General features: G+C 48.1%; 7 protein-coding genes across 7 annotated transcripts; 4 read left to right on the top strand and 3 right to left on the bottom strand.

The window, feature by feature from the left end:
* Positions 1-14: 14 nt before the first annotated feature.
* BDV27DRAFT_64655 (NADHX epimerase) lies at positions 15-1,262 on the bottom strand. Its single transcript, XM_032077182.1, has 5 exons — positions 1,065-1,262; positions 898-1,006; positions 759-824; positions 611-705; positions 15-549 (listed from the first exon to the last, which is right to left on the bottom strand). The coding sequence occupies exons 1-5, from the start codon at positions 1,152-1,154 to the stop codon at positions 118-120; spliced, it is 792 nt and encodes a 263-aa protein (XP_031930848.1). The 5' UTR covers positions 1,155-1,262; the 3' UTR covers positions 15-117.
* Positions 1,263-1,391: 129 nt separating this feature from the next.
* BDV27DRAFT_123390 (mitochondrial 37S ribosomal protein bS16m) lies at positions 1,392-2,659 on the top strand. Its single transcript, XM_032065860.1, has 3 exons — positions 1,392-1,569; positions 1,694-1,889; positions 1,966-2,659. The coding sequence occupies exons 1-3, from the start codon at positions 1,493-1,495 to the stop codon at positions 2,002-2,004; spliced, it is 312 nt and encodes a 103-aa protein (XP_031930849.1). The 5' UTR covers positions 1,392-1,492; the 3' UTR covers positions 2,005-2,659.
* Positions 2,660-5,264: 2,605 nt separating this feature from the next.
* On the top strand, positions 5,265-8,332 carry BDV27DRAFT_123394 (uncharacterized protein). The gene has a single exon (XM_032065861.1). It carries the CDS (start codon positions 5,737-5,739, stop codon positions 7,582-7,584), a length of 1,848 nt encoding a protein of 615 aa, XP_031930850.1. The 5' UTR covers positions 5,265-5,736; the 3' UTR covers positions 7,585-8,332.
* A 584-nt stretch (positions 8,333-8,916) lies between these two features.
* Positions 8,917-10,620, top strand: BDV27DRAFT_123395 (mitochondrial 37S ribosomal protein mS45). The gene is made up of 2 exons (XM_032065862.1): positions 8,917-9,529; positions 9,750-10,620. The coding sequence occupies exons 1-2, from the start codon at positions 9,035-9,037 to the stop codon at positions 10,440-10,442; spliced, it is 1,188 nt and encodes a 395-aa protein (XP_031930851.1). The 5' UTR covers positions 8,917-9,034; the 3' UTR covers positions 10,443-10,620.
* Positions 10,621-11,138: 518 nt separating this feature from the next.
* BDV27DRAFT_154660 (uncharacterized protein) lies at positions 11,139-13,775 on the bottom strand (the record flags this gene model as incomplete). Its single annotated transcript, XM_032071996.1, has 3 exons — positions 11,139-11,492; positions 11,545-12,212; positions 12,287-13,775. 3 exons carry the CDS (start codon positions 13,773-13,775, stop codon positions 11,139-11,141), a joined length of 2,511 nt encoding a protein of 836 aa, XP_031930852.1.
* Positions 13,776-15,347: 1,572 nt separating this feature from the next.
* On the top strand, positions 15,348-15,784 carry BDV27DRAFT_64745 (uncharacterized protein). The gene has a single exon (XM_032077184.1). The coding sequence runs from the start codon at positions 15,390-15,392 to the stop codon at positions 15,609-15,611; it is 222 nt and encodes a 73-aa protein (XP_031930853.1). The 5' UTR covers positions 15,348-15,389; the 3' UTR covers positions 15,612-15,784.
* sho1 (osmosensor SHO1) lies at positions 15,779-17,163 on the bottom strand. Its single transcript, XM_032077183.1, has 4 exons — positions 16,919-17,163; positions 16,694-16,852; positions 16,517-16,639; positions 15,779-16,464 (listed from the first exon to the last, which is right to left on the bottom strand). The coding sequence occupies exons 1-4, from the start codon at positions 17,054-17,056 to the stop codon at positions 15,946-15,948; spliced, it is 939 nt and encodes a 312-aa protein (XP_031930854.1). The 5' UTR covers positions 17,057-17,163; the 3' UTR covers positions 15,779-15,945.
* Positions 17,164-18,288: the final 1,125 nt, after the last annotated feature.

The following is an 18,288-nucleotide window of genomic DNA, read 5'->3' on the forward strand; positions in this document are numbered from 1 at the left end:
ACTAGACTCAACAACGTTAGGCAATCCACACACGCTGTACATATGAGCTAACCTCATAGAGTCACGTTAGCCTTCTTCTAGACAGCAAAACATTAAATACAATCGTAATGGATATCTTTAGAGTCTTCCCTCGGCATCAACCCCAACCTCCACGATTTGATCAATGCCTGGGTAACTGGGAAGGTCTAGGCCGTACTTCTCTGTGATACTCTTCGTCAAAAACCGACCACCGAGGAAATGCCTCCCCTGGTAATACTTCACACACGGTTTTGGAGCTGTTAAACTGATAAGATACTCTGGCATAAACTTAGACCCGGGGCCTTCTTTAGGTGGACCACCCTCTATATCCCAAGAGCTGGGCGCATCGACGCTTAGTACAGGCACCGAAGCCGCCTCGATCTGAGAGACGATGGTCGGGAAAGGGTCGCGAAGGGGACCACCGAAAGAAAAACCGAAGATTGCATCAACTAGGAGATCAGCAGTTTTGATTGCGACGGGGAAATCGGTAATGAATGGCACGGAGAGGTTGTCGAGTTGGGTTTTGAGACGCTGTTGATGGGTTTAGCTTTGGCTGCAGCCAAGTAGAATCCACCCTGGTTGGCGCACGTACCTGGTAAAGTTCGTTCTTGCCCTCTTTCGGATAATAAACGGATGGCTTATAACCATACTGAGCGAGGTGGCGAGCAGCGACTAGACCATCTCCTCCTATTATTTCCGTTAACCTATGTCCCATCTCGGTGGTCTTGATGTTAACTTGCCGTTGTTGCCGGGGCCGCAGACAACTAGGATGTTCTTCCCAGCGCTTGGAGGATGTACGCGGTAGACTAGATAGGGCTCTGTGAGTGGGTTGTACTATTTGTCTATTTTTTTTTTTTTTTTTTTCAATTCGCGTCTCACCTGCTTGCGAAACAGACAATCCAGCGAGTTCCATCAGTTGGTCCAGGGACCATCCTCCGATCTCCATCAGGTCTTTGTCTAGGGATGCGGCATCTTTAGAGGAAATAGCCTACATGAAGAGCTTAATTTGATATACGATTGGGATCGTGTAATAAAAGGAAGCGAACCTTCAACGACATCCTGGCGGTTCTACTGTAGGATCGAATTGAGGCGGGGAACGGATACCGTTTGAGTACTGCCAATCCAGAACGAAACATATATCTCTTAATTGAGAAGACGGGACAATAGATTGTAGAACTCAATATTCTCCAGCCAACTAATAATCTGAACAATGAACAATTGTCTAACTCAAGCACACAATGGAGCTCAACTCAATAAATAACCCCAAAGAAGCTGTCGGTGGGATCTGATTACATCATACCTTATCATCCCATACACCGCCAAGCGCTAATCCGCATTCCGTAATTCCGGATCAACGAATTCTCCGGCAATCTGCGAAATTGCCGCGGAAGTCTTGCTCTCCTGCTTCAGATCCAGCGTATAGACCTTCTGTCGGACACTCACTGCTGCCGGTCAATTCCATCCAGTCTTCAAAATGGTCGTCCGTATTCGCCTGGCCCGATTCGGGAACAAGCACCAGCCATTTTACAACATTGTCGTTGCGCAGGCACGGTACGTTTGTCTACGTTTTTCTTATCCTTTTTCCTTCCGAGTCTAGACTTTACTCCATGCGAACAAGCCAAAATGACCAACGAGAGGAGTCAGCTGTGTAGCTAATATAACGTGAACATTACAGGAGTGCTCGTAACTCGAAGCCCTTGGAGGTCATTGGCACTTACAACCCCGTCCCGCAACGCCCTACAAACCTCTCCGACGAGGAAGCCCGCAGCGCAAGACCATACAAGGAAGTATCACTTGATCGGTCCCGAGCCAAGTATTGGATTGGTGTTGGAGCGCAGCCCAGTGATGGTGTGTGGCGGTTACTGAGCCTGGTACGTGAACGATGAGTCTAGAATACGAGGTCAGACAGTGTGATAGATGGTGTGAACTGACGGTAATGGGATACAGGCTGGCATCGGCGATGGCAGAACGAAGACACAGAACTAAGATCTGTTTCGTTCATACCCGAATTTCTTGTATTGATTTATGCATCGTTATCCGATCTTTGTGTTGGTGGTTGAAGGGGATGGCCTATTTGACTCGAAAAATTCTCGAGTGCTACGTTTTGGCATTTTCCATGGCGTTATTGCGTGAACCTTTTTCTGAAATATATCGGTTCGATAACCGGACCTTTTACCTGTACATTATGTGAGCTGATTGTGTTTAATTATGGCATGAGAGAATCGCATCCGTCGATTATGGATTGATAACAATAAATTGGGAGGGCTATGCTACGCCATGAGCGATTGATCTTCCCTGTCCGTATACAGGTTCAGACTGGGGCTCCTTGTTCAATTTCGCAGATTGCCGGCAGAACCTGTGGGCTAGAGTATGCCTTGGGCCTATCGGGGATCGCGCACCGGCATTGCAAGATGAAAGACGGGAGGTATAGGGAGCCGCTCAGTGGTCAAAGATGTACGGAGTACAATGCGCCGTATCTCTAGGTAGCCTCTAAGTAGATCGTCGACTTGCAGTTGGCGTGTTCACAAGTGTTTCTTTTCTCGGGTTTGCGGTGTTGAAGAACCACAGTGACTTTATACACCCCCGAATTTAAAGCCTTATTGTCTTACATATCTTGAAAATGAGAAATCTACGCACTAGACCTCTGTGGCAAATCCTTGTATACACCCATGTATGCGCTAACGATGTGTCTACTACTTGTATGTTTCCTCCACATTTCGCGTTGTAATGAACTCAAAGTTGATATTATGATATCAGTGGAAATTAAGGCTGCATAAGTGGTCAATATCTCCTTGTGCTGTCCTTGTATGCAATCAATGATAGTCTATATAAGCGTCATAATGAGCGACATATAATACAGATGAGACAAGGATACAGCCCATCTTACTTCACATATCGCCTCGACGTGTGCCATGATCACACCAATACACGTATGTACGGAGTACTTGTATAGAAAAATAGGCAGCGAGCCAGCATCTGACATCATCCCAGTGAGTCACCGCAGGCAAGATCGAACCGTATAATAGCCGAAGGCAGCGCTGAACATGGATGCAGGTTAGTAATCTTCCTAGAATACGTACACAATCTGTTTAGCGCGCGTATTTGAAATGCTTCTGTTGGTGCTAGACCTCGTGCTTCGTCCATCCACCCCCCCTAGATTTGCATCGGCTTCTCTGCCCACCCCTCTTCTTCCACCAGACCAAGTTGGAAGTGCCGGGCATGAACCAATCGTCGCGAGGAGCCCGGCGTCCAGACACCATGGAGGCAAAGGTGATTGGTCAACGTTGGGAAATTCCAGATGGAAGATCAACAGTAGAGTTTGAGCTTTCCCACGGATTCATGGCAGCCACTAGGCTTCGCTCTTTGGCATAGGTATCCTCTGCAATTGTCGTTCGTTTGTTGGGAGATGGGGGCTTAGAGTTTCGTCCGCCGACTCTTACAGTTGTAGTTTATCTCTGGCTGGGGTAAGGGAATTTATCATTTGGGATTAGCTTGGTTGTGGTCACTATGAACAACGGTTAGGAAGGTTTTATCTATTTTACATTGATTATTATTATTATTCCTTTTCCCTTGAGTAATTTCCACTAAGCCCATTCCGACAATCTTTCCTCTCGTCACATGAGGAAATCCATCCACGGACCGGACGAGATGACATGCCATTGACCGATACAGAGGTACACTTAGGGTACTGCATGGTGCTGACTGATAACGAAACTAAAGGAGGGCACATTAAACCTGTTCCTGGCCAACTAAGCTGCCACAGGTCGAGTAATTCTCTGGCGAGATCGAACGAGCTATGCGCGATGTAGCAGTCATTGGCATCCGCGGTCCGAGGGAGCTTGGATGAATGTACATATGTAGAACAACATTTTTCTGGTCAGCTGGAGGTTAACTAGTGAACCCCATATTGGCCGACTTTGGCGTTTATTGTCCTCGGAGAGTATCCTTGGAAGTCAAGGGGCAAGCTGACTCGTAAGTCATTGGTACTGATAAGGAAGGAGAATGACTCCGGCTGAATGCCATCAATTCAGTGGACTAACTATGAGTGGATATGCCTTTTGTCGCAAGGTATGCGGTACCTGAGTCAACCATTCAGTTCTGGTAAACAATAGAACCTTAAAACCGGGGCAAAAGAGAATAAAAAGGAATGTGAATACGGACGGAAGAAAAATAAGCCAATGTAAGATTATCGTTAATATAATTCAATGTAGAAGGAATTTGTCCCTACACTCATTCGGGTATGGTCGTAGGTACACAGTATCTATCGAGGAAACACTTCGGGCCTCTATCCACGTCCTTTCCCCCAAAACACACGCACTTACACGTTCGCATCCGGAATACTCAGGCAATGTTTGCGTAGTGGTAGGTAGCCTTAGGCTTGCTGCACTCGGTAAATCATGCTGCAAAATCAGGATATGACAGTGCCCACTCCAGGGGCCGGCCAGGCTAGACACTGAATCTATTTAACAGAAGGCTTTCAGGGTCGATCGACTTCATACCAGTGCTCACAATAGCGCGTCGTGTCAACTGAATCGTCGGGTCGCGCACCTGGTGTTTAGCGGCTTCGATTGGACAGCCCTTTAGTTAGCGTTCTTAGTCACGACGTCGCTGGTGATTAATTACTTGCTTTCTTGGGTTTAGTTCGGCGAGTGTACTTTTACTCACTCAATCTTGTCCTGGAACGGAGTCAGACTCGATCCGTGGACCAAAGGACGCACTGCCGCCCCCAGTACATTCAACTGACACCATCGTTCCCTCCCAGTTCCCTATTATTCATTCATTTCATTGTTATTGGGGAAAAGACCGTTCCGGACTTTGCAACGGGACAACTCGTTTCTGGTTTCTTACGATCGTTCTCTGCCTATTCCTTATCAACCTTTTTTTTTTTTAATTTTTTAATTTTTAATTTTTACTTTTTTTCAGTTTTCCTTATTATCCATTCATACCCTACTACCTGTCATTTTGTTTCCCTGTGAAATACATTTTTTCATATATATATCATTTCTTTGAACTTGGTCCTTCTGTGAAATTACCATCAGGTAACGGCAATACATACTATACTCTATTCCGTCATCCACTGTCCGTAGGTACAGACTGTACCACTGGAGAGAACCTGTTACCAGCTTTACTTACTGCCACCCCTCTCCGGCCTCCCCCCCAAAACCCAATCTAACTTTATCCTTCCCCCGAACTCTCTCACTTCTCTCCTGTCCTTTCATTGCTCCATCGCCCTTCTCCTCTTCCACCTTCACTCTTTCTTCCCACCTCCCCCCCTGATACGATTCTTTCTTCCCACCATCGCCTTAACTATCTTTTCATCCTCTAGCCACTCCCTCTCGTTTCTCTTTCCCTTCGCATTTGCTTCGTCCGTCTATTCCCGTCGTGCGATCATTATTCGTCTCCTTGTCGGTTGATCGGTCTACTCGGCCCGCTGTCGCATCGCTTCTTCCTTCACAATATTCACGATCCGTTCGTCCTCGACTCGCCTTGGCGCATCCCAACGACGAATAAATGAATTGATTATTGTCACTGTCACTGTGGATCACATTTTCAGGTTAAATAAACTTATAATCTGTGACGCACCTCTCAGCATTAGGCACCTGTCACCTGTTGCCTTCCGTTGCCCACCTCCCCTTACCTGGAGAACCTAATCCTACCGTTATCGCTCGTGGGATTTTGTCGATCCATTTAACAACTGGGATCATCGATCCGCGAGGCATGAGTGGCAGTTCGAATCAGTCTACCCGTACGAGTCCTGGGTCATTGAGTACCACTCATCGCACGCCGTCCGTGTCGTCGGGCGCGTCGCCTCCACACCAGTCGCTTCAATCCTCTCAGGCGCCTTTAACGGCCCAGAATGCGATGTCGACCGACGTGTACACTTCATCCACATCGCAGGCGTCAACATCACTAGGTCCCACCTTTACCTATCCATTCACACCCCTCGGTCCGCCGTCGGCCTTCGATAACATGCCCTCCGCCACCATGCGCCTAAGCGATGCCGATCGGTCGGCGCAGGGCCTCAACGGCTTCATTCGACCTGGAACAGGCGGCGCGATCTTAATGCGAAAACTTCCGAAGAGCACTAGTCTCGAGCTGTTGCGCAGCATGCTTCTCTTTGCTAAAGATCTTGTGGATATTGAGTTTGAACAGAACAGCCCTCCCGAAGATAACGGGTATGTGAGTGCAGTCGCACGATTCAGTACGGTCGCGGCAGCTGAAGAGGCGCGGGCTTTGCTCGATGGCAAGCCGAACTCTAATAATGATGCGAATATGATCGTGGAAATGTATAATGGCCCTGTTGGCTCAGCTCTGGGGGGACCCAGGCGCAATACAATTGACCACACCGCGACGCGTAGCCTATTAGGGGGTGTAACGTCTAATGGACATTTGTCGCGGCATTCATCCCGCTTTAACGGTACTTTTCAGAGCCTGGAGAAGCTGACAGTGGCGAACGCATCCAACTCATCGGCCAGCGATGCCCTACCTCCTGAATCAAGCTCGCGCATCCATAGCCTTTTCTCGCCCCAGTCCCCGATCGGAAATGGTGTCCATGATCTGCCGCGCGTCAGTGGTAAGTCAATGATTGATCAGGACCTCGACGAAGATACGGGTGAGCTTCTCAAAGATCCCGTGGGCTATGCAGAGAATGGGCACTCTGGTTCTGTTTCCATCCCCCGTCGCTCCACCAATCCCCAGTTCCCCACGAATCAGTTTGCCAACTTGTCACTGGCGACCAATCTGTCCTCGCCACCGTTACCAAACTACGCTCCTGGAGGTTCGGCTCATATGGGAATCCCCGCCCCCTCGACAGCATATCCCCAATCGATGACCAACAACTTGGGTGGAAACCATGGGCTCCCTTACGGTAATCCACATACACCTCGTCACAGTTTGCCTGCCGCAAACCCGAACGACATGAACCCACCTTGCAACACTTTGTATGTGGGCAACCTGCCACCGGACGCGTCGGAAGAGGAGCTAAAAGCTCTTTTTATGAAGCAGCGTGGATACAAACGTCTCTGCTTCCGCAATAAGCAAAACGGACCCATGTGTTTCGTGGAGTTCGAGGACGTGGGCACAGCCGGCAAGTCCTTGAACGAACTGTATGGCTACAAACTTTCCAACAGCATTAAGACCGGTATTCGTCTTAGTTTTTCGAAGAACCCCCTGGGAGTTCGTTCTGGGCAGCCTGGTTCCATGAGTGCATCTAATAATATTACATCTCAAGGTGCAGTTTCTGGAGGTAGCAGCCTTGGTGGCATGCACAACCATATGTTCTCTACTGTCAGCGGGCCTCCTCCGGGTCTTTCGGCCCCTCCAGGCCTAGTGCCACCACTGCAGTTGCGAAACAACGGAGCCGTGCATCCCTCTGGCCATCCCCACGCGCCAGTACCAAACAACGGCTCCTTCCACCCGAATACCGGCCTAGGGATTCGGACAAACCATATAAATTCCATGATGTCCCCTACCACCCCACTCTCCGGAGGGGTCCCTGGCGGTGGCTCAGGACCGAACATGGGAGGCTTTAATTCTTATTATCCCGACTACATGATGGGTCGGTAGAAAGATGCAGCATATCGTGGAGATAATGTCCGACATGTTTGATGACGATCACTGGGTTTCTGGCGCATTGGGGATTTGATTTGATATTTCACGAGCTAGATTAGCATTTGGAGGCTCCCCTTCCTCCTGGGAGTAAGGAACATGGGACTCTGACTTCTATAGCTTGCTTGTCGTTTTCGCTTCTTCCTCCCTCAACCTCCTTTCGTTTCCTTGCAATGTACCTGAACAACACGGGATTGTGGGTCTTCCATTCTTATTTTCTTCTTTTGGGGGTGCATTATCGTCTTGACATTTGATTGATTTTTCTTCTTTTTTTTTTTTCTTTTTTTTTCCCTTTATACCTTGTTGACAAGTGGCTCCGTGTTTGTTATTCCCCTGTTGTTGTGTTTCGTACACATTCATACCCTGTGCTGTACTGCAATTTCTGAATTATTGATAATAGTGTTGTTCGAGGAGTTGTCTCAAGACGAGCTTTGTCTGTGGTCAATCAGTGGCATCGAGTCCATGTCGCATTCATTCATCCGGCGTCATTGTCTGATTCAGAGGGGCTCAGCAATGCTTTTCTTTCTACATGGATGGGATATTGTCACTTTGTCCCTTGGGTTTACGAGGAATACAACTTCCCCCCCCTCTCTCTCTCTCTCATTCTTACTTACCTTCATGAATGCCTGCTTGCTTGCTAGGTCAAGGAAGCAAAGCTCTCCTATTAAAACCAAAACAGAGACAAAACAAAAAAAAAAAAAAAAAAGAGCGGCATGATACTGGGTTTTAGCTTATTATTCCATCCCATGTTATGATAAAGGTCTGCGACGGTTACATGAAAACACCCATTGTGAGAGGCGTTCTTCACGGGCTATACACTGAGATACATTTCTGGGATCCTTTACGTCCGGCTTTGGCCAGTTGATTTGTAGCGGATTGCTCTTTGCTCTTCATTTAACTTGCATTCTTGCGAGCAGCGTGGTGGCTTTTATTGTTGACTTAGGGAGCATATCTGGGTTTTCTCATCCGGTTCTTTCAACCCTTCATTTACACTAGCAGTTGGGTGGAGGGAAAGAGGCGTACCTACATCGATTTTTTATCTTCATTCCGCGGGAATTTGCTTTTCATGTACTTGATACATTCAATGAACTTGTAATCGCTATTGTCAACGTGCCAGCTAAGAATCATTACAATAAGTCGTGGGTGTAAATATAGTAAGAACCATGGGCTCCATGAGCTGTGCGCGTATGTCCAAGATGAGTTAGGCCCATTGGTATTTATCACGTGATCGCCCTGCGCGAAAAAGTTTCTTCCTCGTCCTCCGGTTGATCTGTTGACATCTATCCTCTATACCACCTACACCCCCTCAACAGACACCAATTGGGCTAACCTGCATTGATGCAAGCCCATTGTGACCTGATACCCTTTTTTTTTAACTTAGATAGTGTTGTCTTATGCCCCCGTCACCATGCCACCACGAGTACAGAATCAGCTCGTGACCAACTCTCTCCTCCCCTACCTCTCTTCCTCCTCCACCTCTACCTCCACAATCTCCAAGATCCCTACCCAATGTTCTTCATCATCAATTCCATCCACATCTCGGCGGACGTGCCGTCCCTTCTCTTCGACCGTGGCCTCTCAAACGAGACTACGCAATGAGATGTTCACTTGGTTGAACGGTGAAGGCGCCGCTCTGAAGAACTACGTCCCCGGGTCAACAAACTATCTCACACAAATCAAGGAGAGAGATGAACAACCTACCGGACGGACCCGCCCGTTCCCATTAAACCAGAACTTTGTCAGCGAGTCTATCTTGAGTGAAGAGCTGAGGAACGAGATCTACGATCGCGTCGTAAATCAAAAGAAGAGTGTCAGAGCTGTCAGTGTAGATCTGGGAGTCGACATGCGGAGAGTCGGTGCTGTTGTGAGGTTAGTTGAGTTAGAAAAGCGTCAGAAACAACAGGTATGTGTTCATCTCTTCCTCATTTCCCTCTTCGACCCTGCTCAGGTCCCTTCACCACAATGCAATGATGAGACAATTATAAAATCGATTAGTCTTTATGACCCGGTCTAACCGACCGGGAATGGTTACAAAGCCTAATAACTGATTGCATCCAATCCCGCTTAATATATTCTAACTTTCAATTGTTGGACTGGATCTTTTCTAATAAATCAAATCTCAGGGTAAATCACTAGCCTTGCCATACGCTCGGGCCATCCATGAAATGGTACCCACAACACCCCTATACGAAGACACCCGCGACAATCGCAACCGCCCTCACGAGTCAATTAACGACCTTCCCGTCCACAAACTGACTGACCCTCAAATCTTCTACCCTGTCTCCGAATCCCGCCAATTCAACCGTGTCGACGCTGGTCGTGTCTTCTCCGCCGCCCCAGCTCTCGAAAACAAGCAAGTCACCAACGACACTGCCGACCCGGCAGAAGCCATCAGCCGCATAACGCAAAAACCCTCCAATATTGAGATAGTTGGAAAAGGTGAGGCTGAACAGCAAGTCCTCCAGCCCGCGGATGCCCGTATTCCGCACCCCCACCTTGTCGCGCACGAGCGCTTCCGTCAGTCTAAGCCAACCGAATACCGCGAGATCTTCAAGGCATATAACGAACGTCTTCGTCAGGAGGAAACCGCAGAGAAGGAGCGCAAGCGCCTCGCCAAGGAGCGTCAGGAGCAGCAACAAATGAAGGTCCAGCCCGAGTCTTCGCGCTTTGAGTTCCGCTTCAAGGACGTCGTCGTTAGCAAGGAAACAACCGGGTCAGACGGTCGTGGCTCCAAGGCGCCGGGTCTCAGATACGGTGTCCCCAGCTACGAGCGGAAGAAGGGCCAGGTCAAGATCCCCACACGCGTGGAGGTTTAAGGTCCGGATTATCGCCGCTAGTTCGGATGTCATTCCGGTCTCTGTCTATATCAATACCTCTTATCTTTCTTACGCTCTTGTATTTCTATACTCCTCTGTACAGATATGGATGTGATGGGTCAGCGTTCGCTTGTACTTATAATTGAATTGAATTGACGTCGTAAAGACTAGATACTGATCAATGTCCCTATATTATCTTGTTTTTTGGTTAGAGTCCTGTAAGATGTAGCAACGTAGACAATAATTATAGTCTGAAAACCGATAAGATACTGGTTGGTGCAGTTTCGTGAACAGTGCTAGCACAACAATCTCAGGTGATTCAAGTTTACCCTCTGGGCGTATCACGAACATTAATGCCTACATTGCCCTACCAGGATACTACACATCTTATTGAATGGAACAACTGAACATGTGAAATCTCGATCGTATGCTTGAGCATGCCCCTGAAGGTGGATATATAAACGTGAAAATAACCTGTAAAACACCACGAAAGATGAAAAAGCCACTCCCACCCCCAATTAAACCAGCGAACAACTGTGCTATAATCGAATCAACAGGGGCTATGCTGGGTATCCATAGAAGCCTCAAATAGCGGAACAAACTCACGCAACAACATCAACCATGCATGTATTGTGACAAAAAGAGACCGGCTAACCGAGAGGGCCGAAAATTAAAATAGACGTGAATTCCTGCAGCTTAAATGGCATTAGGAGCCGCGTCGTGGTGACTCGAAGTCTCCTCAACAGGCACAGTAGTCAACGGGCTTGCAGGAGAGTCAGGTGCTTCCCCTCCAGAAGAGTCTTCTGGCAAGAGATCCGATGGTTTGGGAAGATGCAAAAACTGGGATGCCGTGTCTTGGAAAGATGAATCCGGCAAGGAAGAAGATTTATTTGTCATACGTCCGTTTTCCAACTGTGCATGTGTAGGTGTCGCTGATGACTGGTTATCAGTCGCATACCCTCGCCATTTGCGCCAGCCTTCAAAGTCAATCAGAGCCTGCATACATCCCCATTCCGTCACCTTCTGCTCCAGCCATTCGAAACGCACAGGCTATAAACGTATCAGCTTTAGTCACACGCAAGACATTTACAATAAGGCGTACCTTGGTCAAGAAGTCATTGCAGCCTGCAGCCAATGCTTCATGTCGGTCACTTTGCAGACTGCTGGCAGTTAACGCGACAATGATGACAGGACTTTTGAACAACGAAAGGTCATGCAATACGTCCTCCTCTTTCAGAGAATCATGGGTTTCGGGGTCTATTTCCGGTGGGGTCATTGCGGTGGCACTTGCAGCGCTTGATCGTCCGGACGCCGTCTTGGGGAAAACACCTATTCCGTTCAACCGCTCAAGCCGGCGAATTTCTTTCGTCGCATCTAAGCCGTTCATAACGGGCAATTGGATATCCATCAAGACAAGGTGAAAGCCCCCTTCCCGCCACCTCTTGACCGCTTCTTCACCATTTGCGGCGCATTTCCAGCGCACGCTAAGACGCTTCATGAAGGCCTCTAACAACCTCTGGTTAATGACGTTATCTTCAACGATGAGAACATTGATTGGTGGCACAGTGCCCTCGATGAGCCCTCCGAACGCTGCACTCAATGACTGCACAGGGCTCTTTTTGGGTTTTCCCGACTGGCGAGGGCGAGGTGATGCCCCGCGTGCAGGAGGTGTCATCGATTTATTCTGAGGTGACTCCGGAGGCGGGACAGGTGGCGTAGGGACTTGTGGAGCCGGCTGCGGAGGTATGGCAGTCTGTTGGGCCCCAGCATCTATAAGCAGTCAGTTACACGTCTTCAAAGTGAACCCCAAGCCGGTTAGGTTCGTTAAATATTAGATCACTAACCCTTGGAGCTGGCTGATTGCCCTAATACGGTGGGCGAATTTGTAGTATGCCGAGTAAGAGGAGGCCGGCGGGTATGGCGATTGCCCCGGCTCCCTGGAGAAGGTAATGGCGGTGCCATCCCGGTCGTGAGGATACTTATTGACGGGGCCGGATGGGCACTGGCACTGCCCGAAGAATTGGATGCATGGGCTGGCGGGGTCGGAATATTGGGATGAATCGGCATGAGAGGGAAATATTCGTTGTGTTCGCCCGGTTCAGTTTGCTCATAGTAGATCGAATGACGCGGTGACGGTTTCGGCGTTCGTCGTGGCGGTATGTCGATAATCAGGGCCTCCTCTATCGTTTGGCCGCCTGGAAAATAAGAGTCCACCACTGTGACCAATGGCTCTTCTGGACTTAGCATCCGATCCGGGGTGTCCTGTTTGTTCGGCCCTTCCCGAGCAGCGATGCGAACGACGATATCGGGTGCGTCGAACGTCTTGCCCAGCGAGTTGGCGTATTTCATGATTACCTGATCGCGTAGCTCGTCAACAAGAGCATCATGTGCGGTCGGCACCAAAGTGGCCGAGCCCCCTGGCCGTCTAACCCAGATCTTGCGTTGTTGCATCCCAGCAGTACCGGTGGTAAGGCGGCCACTACCGTCGTTTTCTAGGGAGGTTCTCGGCTGCTCGAGTAGATCGCTAATCAAGTGCTGATGAGACGGGGCAAAAAGCGATTGACGACGTGAGCCAAGGCTAGGACGTTTTGGGATTGAAACGGTACTGGAGATAGGTGCTTGGTTATGGGGTGCAGCGGAAGGATTCTCCGCAACAGCAGTCAGGGGTGTAGGTAACTGGGTTTCGCCGACCGTAGACCCTGTACGGTCCCGCCCTTGGTTGTACGCAGCCTGAGACGCTCCACTGCCCGAAGTCGGCAGAGGCGGGGTCGCTGTTGAAGCAAAAGGTAGCTGTTGTAGTAGCTCGTTCGAACCAAGCAACCGTGGTGGGGATTTAAGAAAGTCCGGGGGCAAGCTATGACGGTCGGTTACAGCGCGGACGCGATCGAGATTCGACTCGGATAGTTGTCGCTCCTGTGGCCCTGGGGTGGGAGCTAGGGGATCTTGATTCAATGGTCCCAGAGCTCGGGTCTTCTTGCGTAGTCGTGATGGTTCTTCTTCCCGAGGAGAATGTGATTTCCCTACCGAGCCTTCGTCAACGGAACCGTAATACCGCCCCCGTTCTGCCGATGGACTCGCGGGGGGAGCGGAGGTATCGTCCGAGATTGAACGCTGAGCAGTAGACAGCGAAGAGACAGAATTATACGAACGGGGTTGAGCGAAGCCCTTGTCGGACGTGAGGGGAGAGCGCAAAGGCACTGGCGATAAGGAGTTGGAGTTGGCGGTACTGGAATTTGGCACGAGGAAAGGTTCCGCCCCAGTGGCCGCCTTGACAGTTGACGATCGCCGCAGCACTTTGGCTTTAAACTTGCTCCAGGAATTGGTCGTCGACATGGCTGAGCCTCAACCACGATAGCTTATTACAATCAGGGACCAGAAAAAAAATAATTTTTGTTTTTAGAAAAAATGAGAAAGAAAAAAGAGAGGGAAAAAAGGGAACCGAACAAAACAGGCCAGGAAACAGAATGTAAAGGAGTGTATCAGATGAATGAGTGGTCACTATACTGTCACCTCCATTATCCCTCACGCTTGAAATGGTCAAGACGGCGAGAGACTAAGACCATCACCAGCAATGACAACGACAACTATAACTGTGGCACACCGTGCGGTGATGGACGGGGTGAGTGGAAGGGCAGCGCGGACGATTGAGCTCCTCATCTCTTTTATAGGAGAGAAACAGGAATGAACGCAAGTCGAACTATCTTATAAGTCTTTCTTTCCACTGTTCTCCTCCGAGATGGAAAATCAAAAGGAAGCAAAAGAAGAAGAAGAATAAGAAGAAAAAGAAAAGGAAAAGGAAAAGGAAAAGAAAGAGAAACAGAGAAACGAGGGCAAAAGAGGGAACGGAGAGAGGTTGAGGGGAAGTTCAGTCGTCGAACGACCCCGGTAGTTGTTGTCTGGTTACTCGACAAGGCAATTGCTTCAGCAGTCACGGGGAATTACCTTACCTTAAGTCCAGGGATTTTAACCCGTACGATTCCCCGTACCTTGTAGTATAATAATAGTAAATAGTACTCCGTAATAGTAATAATAATATCGGATGATAATAGGAGGAGGGCGTAAATCCAGTCAATCTCTCCTGAAAGACCCAACGCTTGGGCCGCAAAGAGCCCCCGGCGAAGTGAGACTTGTCAATGAGAGCAGAAGCGAAGGGAAACCCGACAAGAGCAAAGATTATTGGGAAAGAGATTTCGGCGGTCGTCGCCTCATTTCGATGGTGCATGCAGCGTTGACATGTCAGCGTTTTATGCATGTACCGTAGTACCTAAGGGAACTAACTAGTTTAGAATCGTAGCTAGTCTCTGACACTATCTATATTAAGTCAGGGAGGTTTCATAAAACCATCGGAAGAAGTGCACGGACTCCTCGTAGAATTCCAATTGATCGATAAGATGGTACCGAACCATTGCAATTACATTCCATTTGTTCTCATGGCTCGATAGAAGAATGCACATTCGAGGATGTCCGTTCGGAGTGATTACATTTATACTTCCATAAAATTGCTGAAGCTCCGGATAAGGTTTTGGTAGATCCAGGCCTATCACATGTCCAATCTATACTCTACGATATCCGACTTTTCACTCTCTACCAAATCCTAATGGAAAATGCGGGACACCGGAAAAGACTCAAACTTCGCGACTAAGACGAGACAGGTTAACCACATGAGAGGCCGAACGGCTGAGGACCTCCTGATCAACCACTAATGAACTATCAAGGTTTGTTGGTCACAAACTGAAGGCCATTCGCCTTAAAGTGATATCGGCCAAGGTGGAGATGCAAAATATAAAGACAATATAGTATTGTAGCATGATCAGCAGGTAAGCTTTTCATTTCTAGATGTCGACTCGAGCGAAGCTTTGGAGATACAAATCCCCGGCATTTGGCGCACGTGGCAACTGCTGACACAAGATCAAAAGAAGATCGTAGTTTTACTACAACCTCGACGACATGCTTCAGGGTATGAAGCACCAACGTCCTTTTTCTTCTGCACTATATTTCGCTTGCGCTGTTTGGCATTGTGTTATCCTACACACGCTGGTAAGCGGATTGGATCCTTGCTACGCTCAGAAGAGTCAGAAGCTACACTCGTCTTTATTGCTTAAGGCTGGAACAAAGCCTTGGTTTCAAACACCCAAGAAAAGCTTAACCATTCTAATCCAACATAAATAAACATCGAAGCATGTAATGAGTTATGTCCGGAACATGACATATGAAACTTATAAAGCATAATGTATCAGCGCGCAGATGCTCGCTCAAAGAAGCTCCGACAAAGAGATCGATAACCGAACATGCGCTTTACAAAACGAAAAGAAAGTACCGACCAAGGATTGTTGAAACAAGAAAAAGCCATCAAGACGTAACGTAACTTCGCAAACCAGACTCGCGCCGAGTGATACTACTCGAAGGGTATCAAAGATAATTTTACTCGCAACAAAATGGCGAGGACCATGAAAAAACCAAAAAGAGAAGAAAGAAAGCGTTACACAGGGAAGCTCCATCCAGATCACAACAAGATCAAATAATTCGATGGAGCAATACCTGTGTCTCCATTGGATTTCCTGGCCTGCCACCACCTGCCGCTAACATCGGACACTTCCAATATCTCATGTTTGGTAAAGCTGATCTCATTGGCGTCTTCTGGGTTGGCATCATACGAATAGATTGCCTTTGCCCGGTACGGGTATTCGGTTGGTTGAGGAACCTCGTTCTCGTTGCTATTACCAGGCAAGTTGGCGTTCGAAGGATTGCCAAATCGAGGTTGCGATGAGCTGCGGTTTTCCGAACCGGGGGCACCACCTGGGTAGCCCGATACGGGCGATGACGTCTCAAAGCCATTGAGCTGTGCCGATGTATACATTTGAGGTGCCTGACTGGAAGTCGTTTCAGGTCGGTTTCCGAAAGCCGTAGACATAGGCCTGCCGTTTCCATATGCTCCGGCATGTTCCTTCTGAAGAGCGAACGAATCAATGAATCCACGATGCGAGGCTTGAGGCGTCGATCCGAAATAGAATATCCAGATAACCTATTCAACCCGTGAGTTATATTCGATACCTTGAAACTGTAGTGAGACTCACTATCACCATAGACATGAGGATAAATCCGGCACCTGCAGCTTGCGACGCAGAATCGCTGCGATATACCAACGAATTCACACCAAGCGTTGTGATCACCATGCCAGCGGAAAGATACCCCACAATCTATTGTAGATTAGCTTTGGCTCATGTGCATAAAAGGTACCAGGAAAACCATACAGCTACACCGTAGACGGAACCGGTGTCCGTGCCAAACACGAACGTCATTCCAAGAATAATGCATAGCGAATAAGCGACTCCCCACCACGAATAGGTAGGATAGCCACGGGCATTAATAGCCGAGACAATCGACGATATGAATGCAATGACCCATGCCAGCTACAAATGAGACCCCATTAGCATCAACCACCGAGACTGGATCACTCCGCTGCCTGAGACACGTACTATCGAAATGGATATCGTTGCAAGCGCGAACGGGTCGCCGAGGATATTGCTTGGACGGAATCTCGCCATTTTTCGAGGACTTTCGTTATAAGGGCTCGGCTTATGTAGAGATGAGGAATGCGTGGAGTAAGCCACCATGAATGTGGTAAAAGGGCGAAAGAGAATATATAGGGCGTTGAGACTGGTTATTTGCCGTCGGTATACTCCGTTCAACTAAGTGGCCGAAGAGGTATATCCCGTCCTTAGCTGTATAATCGTGATGACTTTATAATCTGTCCTTTGCTTTCTTTAAACAAGATCAAATGACCCGAGTAAGGTTCCCAGGAAATATCAGTTGTGGCTTATGACAATATATGACATTTATCGATGAAGTCAGCGTGTTACTATCAAGCGGTTAGTTTCGTTGTTTAGTTATAGACGCGAAGGACAGAGAACATGTAGATCAATTGGCGGTGGATCAAAAACATCGTGAATGACAACAACACGAACCAGTAACTCGTGATAAAAAAAAAAAAGAAAAAAAAATAAGAATAAAATAATATAGAAGAACAGAGGCGGTCAGTCAGCGCAAATGCATGATCGTACCTTGGAGGTAAAGCAAGAATATTGACAAGGAGGCTGGTCAAGGTAAAGTTAAAAGATAAAAAAAAAAAAAAATTCAAGGAGCACTATATTCTGAGACAACAATCAAGAGTCCAAAGAGCGCGTTCCTTGAGAGGTTGGTTAAGGGAAGTTTGGAAACAAGAATGCCCCTTGCAGGCAGCAAATAAACAACAGCACCTGGCTGGAGGAAGGAAAGATCAAGATGAAACGTTAGAAGGGATGACGGCGAAAGAGAGGGGAAAAGAGTGGAAACGAGTGAAAAGTCGATCACGTAAAAGCGACTGGTGAGTGAAGGAGTGATAGAAAAGGAAACAAAGATGGGGAAAGTGAAGTACAAAACGTTGAACAAGTCGATTACTTCGTCCAGTCGGGAAAAGGAGAGAAGATGGGACGGGAGGGGAAAGAATGTGGACTGGACACTGAGGCAGCAAGGCAGAGATACTACGACGCTAGAGTACGGCTTGGCAGGTTTCACACCCACTGGTGTTGAAGCGTCCACGCGAACCCCGTTTCCACAAACACACGGACTCCACTTGATTGGTTGCTGTTCCTGGTTTGGCCCCTGGCCTAGAAGATCGAGAACGCATAACGACTGGTCCTCACCCTAACTAAGTTTCTGTCGTTACTATTCTTATGCAGATTATGAACATTAGTACTAAGTAGTACGCGATGACACAGTATGGAATTTTTTTTTTCTAGTTCTTACAATTACTTACCTATGTATGGAGTACTTACTAGTATACGTTATAATTTTCTTGGTAACACAC

This window comes from Aspergillus caelatus, assembly GCF_009193585.1.
Source record: "Aspergillus caelatus strain CBS 763.97 unplaced genomic scaffold BDV27scaffold_31, whole genome shotgun sequence".
NCBI lineage: Eukaryota > Fungi > Ascomycota > Eurotiomycetes > Eurotiales > Aspergillaceae > Aspergillus > Aspergillus caelatus.